The following is a 4272-nucleotide window of genomic DNA, read 5'->3' as shown; positions in this document are numbered from 1 at the left end:
GTGTAGTTTCCGTATCAGGAGATCACCATTCTGTCTCGTTTAGCTGACGTACTAGCATGGCTCAGCTCGTATTTGGAGTGGCAAGAAACAGAATGAAAGAGAACCAGCTCTGGGGTGTGGGAAGAGTAAAGAGTGTCTAGTTGTTGGGGTTGCTTTTTCAGAAAATTCAACAAGACGAAGATGAAGCAGGTTCATCAAGAGGCAGCAGTTGTTAGCTAGTAAAACTTAGAGCCTTACAGTTGGTTGTTGAGGTTTGACAGCAAACCTTTTCCATTCAAGATTTCCAGAATGTTGGCAGAGCTGTCAGTGCACCCTAAAGCTCCAAAACAACCTGCCTTTTCTTTTAGAAAGAACATACTGGCCGCCTTGTTATCGGAGACCACAGATCAACCTCTCACTTCAGGACAGGTCAGTTTATCCAACAGCTGATACAAAGTTGGAAATCAAACACTTATTTAGGAACATCCCAGTACTTTGAGCTTCGTAGATGTTGCAGGGAGAGATTGCCAGTTTCGTGGCTGTAGCTGAAGGCAGGTCAGGCTGTGGAGTTGTAGAAGCTCCTAATTTCTCTCGTTAGATTACTGACAGTTTCACTGACTGCACTTACTTGCTTTCTAAAGCCCAGGTTCAACAAAGTACTTGTTAAGCTTGTGTACAAATGCCCTGGAAGTGAGGGCCTGCAGGCCCTCTGTCTTACTTTGCTATCAAAATAAGGAAGTAAAGTTTTATTGCTGTTGGTACCTAGCAGTATTATACTTCTTCATCGCTGCCAGGTATGGATATCCAAACCTCTCAATCACTGTGGCATGGAAATGAACAGGATTGATTTCTCCCCCTACCTGATTACCTATTGAGTAGAAAGATCTCTGCCTTAAAGCAATGTGAGGTAGAAGCTGAAAAGATCCATGAGGGCATCTTGGCAGTCAGCAATAATTTGATGTCATGTAACATATGACCGTGGTACCTTCTTATCATAAGGCTTGCTCAGGTGGTGAGTAAAAGGACATTGAAACCAAGCTGGGCGTGATTGTCTGAGAGAAGCTTTGGTCAAGCTGTATAGAATAGCAACTGTCAGAGTTCCAGAAAACTGCGTTCCCTTATGTGCTCCACTAGTAATTTCTGAGTTGATGAAAAATTACCTGTGAACCAAAACACCAAAAGAAGCTGGAGGATTGGTGCCAGGTTCTGCTGTTAGCTTGCAGAGTGACATCCTTACACCTGAATTTCCTAGAAGGCAGATGATGCTTCCCCTGAGGAGTCAAAGATGCAGTACTGCTTTGTTATTAGCAAAAGGTTAAGATGCTGGTTTTTCAGCAAAAAAAAGGCTATTTTCTTAACACTTTACTTCCTTGTCCAACATGCAGTTATTGTCCTTTTATAATAACACACAGCTCTAACTTCCCACTGAGGAAACATTAATTTGCAATACAAGCTTCTAATTTTACAGAGACATAAATTGAAAACTAGAGTGTTGTAGGCCTATTGGGGGAGAATTAAGCAATTCCTAACTTTCACAGGAATAGAGGATTCTTAACTATTTTAGACCATATTTTCCCCCAGTAAAAATGATTCTTTATTTACTTATTCATACAAGTAAGTAAAGGGCATGGAACTGCTCCCGATTAATTCAGGATGCATGAAATAGTTTCAGGTACAGCATATAAACAAGAGTTGTAGTACTGTCCCAACTCCTGCTGCTACAGATTAGTCATGGTTTAATCATAGTAATCACATGTTGTATAGTGAAGGGCAGAAACTTTCTCCTTGCTGTGACATGTTGCAGTATTGTCAGGAAGCACAGAGAAGTCGTACTGGTTCCCTTTACCTTGTGTAGTAGAACGTGCACTGCACATAGTACATTGGCATGAATGTGTCAGGTCTTGGGAACTTATCAACCCATCTTTGTAGCAAAGCAGTTCTGCTTGCACGCTTGATACAACTGCTTGTAAATCCAATGGTTTGTATGCAATAATAGTCTAGTAGTTTAAGATGGCTAAATTGAAACTTCTTCACATCTAGTGATAAACTTTGAAAAGGAGACTTTGTGTAATTCAGTGTCTTTGTTAATGTGAACAAACCCTAACCAAAGTACCCTGGACAATGCAGGGGAAGAAGATAAGAAAATGAATGAAGAACTGGAGTCTCAGTACCAACAGAGCATGGACAGCACGATGTCTGGACGAAACCGGCGCCATTGTGGACTTGGTTTCAGTGAGGTAGTAAGTTGTTTATTTCCATAATGATTTGGCTTTCACTGCACTAAGATAAGATGATACGCAGTTTAAAAAGCCAGTCACTGCAACTAGTGGCAAACTTCCACAGTTTCGGTTAAAGGACAGACTTGCTGCAGGCACTTGCCCCTGATTTGTGTACCCTGTGGCGGCCCGAAAATGATTGCTGCTTCTCCTTGTTCTGAAAAGTGGTATGACATGTTTAATGCTCCGTAGTGGTCACGACTGATTAGGACAGAAAGTGACAAATACATTAAATCAGGGTCTTGCCGAGGAATACACAAGAAGGCAGTGTGGTGGACAGGCAGCATTACCATCTGCATTGTTGCTGAGAGCTAATTAATCTTGGCTTCTTGCTGCAGTGAGGCACGTACTGCTCTATGGTCCTGAAAATAAGCGGCTGTAGAGGGGTCAGAGAAGGGAAATTTGCTGTACAGAGTCCTCCAGGGAGCTGACACCTGACTGCTCTTACACTTCCCAGGAATTCCGTAGGAATGAACAGGAAGAGAAGTGTGACAAAACCCAACAGAATTAAGTTATTAGAATTATGTCTTCATCTGCCAGTTGAAAGGTGCCATAATTAATTTTTTGCTAACTGTTAGCACAAATTACTGCATAAAAACACAGCTGATGTTTCCAGAGCGAGTGAAACAACCTGTGCAGTGCTGGGATTTCTTAATCTGACAGACAGGGAGGGTCTGCTCTTCAGGAGCATGAACAAAATTCCACTTTGGGATTGTCTCTTTTTAGCAGTTATCATTTGATTACTTAAAGCATTCCTCACCCTGTGGTGGGCTAAACTTACTTTCAGAGGTTAGTCATGACTATGAATTCTTGGTGTTCTAGCCATTAGTTTCATTATGTTTCACTCCATGACAAATATTCAAGTTCATTATGTACCGTGTACACCAAGGTAAGGAATTACTAAATTGATGTGATCCGAACCTTTTCAAACTCACTTAATGGTGTCTTCAGGATTTCTGCTGTAATTAAGTAAGAATGTGGCTGATGAAACCATGGATGTCACGGTTGGTGCAGTTAACCACGTCAGTGGAGTTGGTTTCTATCTAGTGATAGACCAGTGTTCAGCAACATGGCCCATTTTAGTACTGAAATGAACGGAGCCATTGAATGAAACATTCTCACTGGGTAATTTTAAAAGCTTCAGTGGAGGTGCCAGGAAATAATGGTTTATCTGTCTCATTATCTGAACTTCTAGTTTCAGGAAGATGAAGAACAAGAAGAGCCAGGTGGACACTCCTCTGACGAGAGTTCAGAGGACTCCGAAAGTGGCTCTGAGTCGGAGCAAGAGGAGTCTGCAGAGGACCTACATGCTGGTGAAAAACATGAGGAAGCTGAGGTTCCAGAAAACAAAAAAGAAGCAAAAAGCAACTATAAAATGATGTTTGTTAAAGCCAGTGGCTCATAACTGCAGATGTAACAGCTTTGTATTTAAAGTACAGTAAGCCTTATTGTTACAGTGCAAAGTGGAGGACTGCTACAGCACAACTCTTTGTATTATGATTTTAAAAAGACCCCGTTAGATGACAAAAAGTAGTATTTGCTTTCAGTTGCCATGGATAACATTTTTATGGGCACAGTGATATTACTGTTTGGTTTTTTTTGGTTTTTTTTTTGTAAAGTGTATAAAATATTGGATGGAGAAATAAATTCTTTCTGTTCCTGCCCAATCTCTACAATGTTATCTAAACTATCCCTCCCCTTATTCCATACCAGATAAGGAAACTTCATGTTAGTGATTTCTTTAGTTAGTACCCCAGTCTTGAATTTTTAACTATTAAGATTACATGTGAATTACTGGATGTTGCATTAGTTGTAAAATACCAATATCAGCAAAACTCTGTGATGTACTAGAGCTTTAAACAATGATTTCTGTCTATAGATGCTAGTGTTGACAGGGCTAAGAGGAGAAATCACTCACTTTTGTGACAGTATTAATCACTGTATCCATCTGAAGTCCTACAGCAGTTGCATGGGAGAAGATGCTTTAGAAATGTGTAATACACCAGAAGGCTTTAAT

At 40.6% G+C, this 4272-nt stretch overlaps 1 protein-coding gene across 1 annotated transcript; it reads left to right on the top strand.

Moving 5' to 3' along the window:
• Positions 1-351: 351 nt before the first annotated feature.
• CUNH11orf58 (chromosome unknown C11orf58 homolog) lies at positions 352-3922 on the top strand. Its single transcript, XM_010177729.1, has 3 exons — positions 352-408; positions 2090-2216; positions 3451-3922. Exons 2-3 carry the CDS (start codon positions 2124-2126, stop codon positions 3658-3660), a joined length of 303 nt encoding a protein of 100 aa, XP_010176031.1. The 5' UTR covers positions 352-408; positions 2090-2123; the 3' UTR covers positions 3661-3922.
• The last annotated feature ends 350 nt before the right edge of the window (positions 3923-4272 follow it).

The sequence above is a fragment of the Antrostomus carolinensis genome, unplaced genomic scaffold, assembly GCF_000700745.2.
Source record: "Antrostomus carolinensis isolate BGI_N321 unplaced genomic scaffold, ASM70074v2 scaffold7341, whole genome shotgun sequence".
NCBI lineage: Eukaryota > Metazoa > Chordata > Aves > Caprimulgiformes > Caprimulgidae > Antrostomus > Antrostomus carolinensis.
Note: the sequence above shows the minus strand (reverse complement) of the source record. Positions and strands in the feature narration are given on the sequence as shown.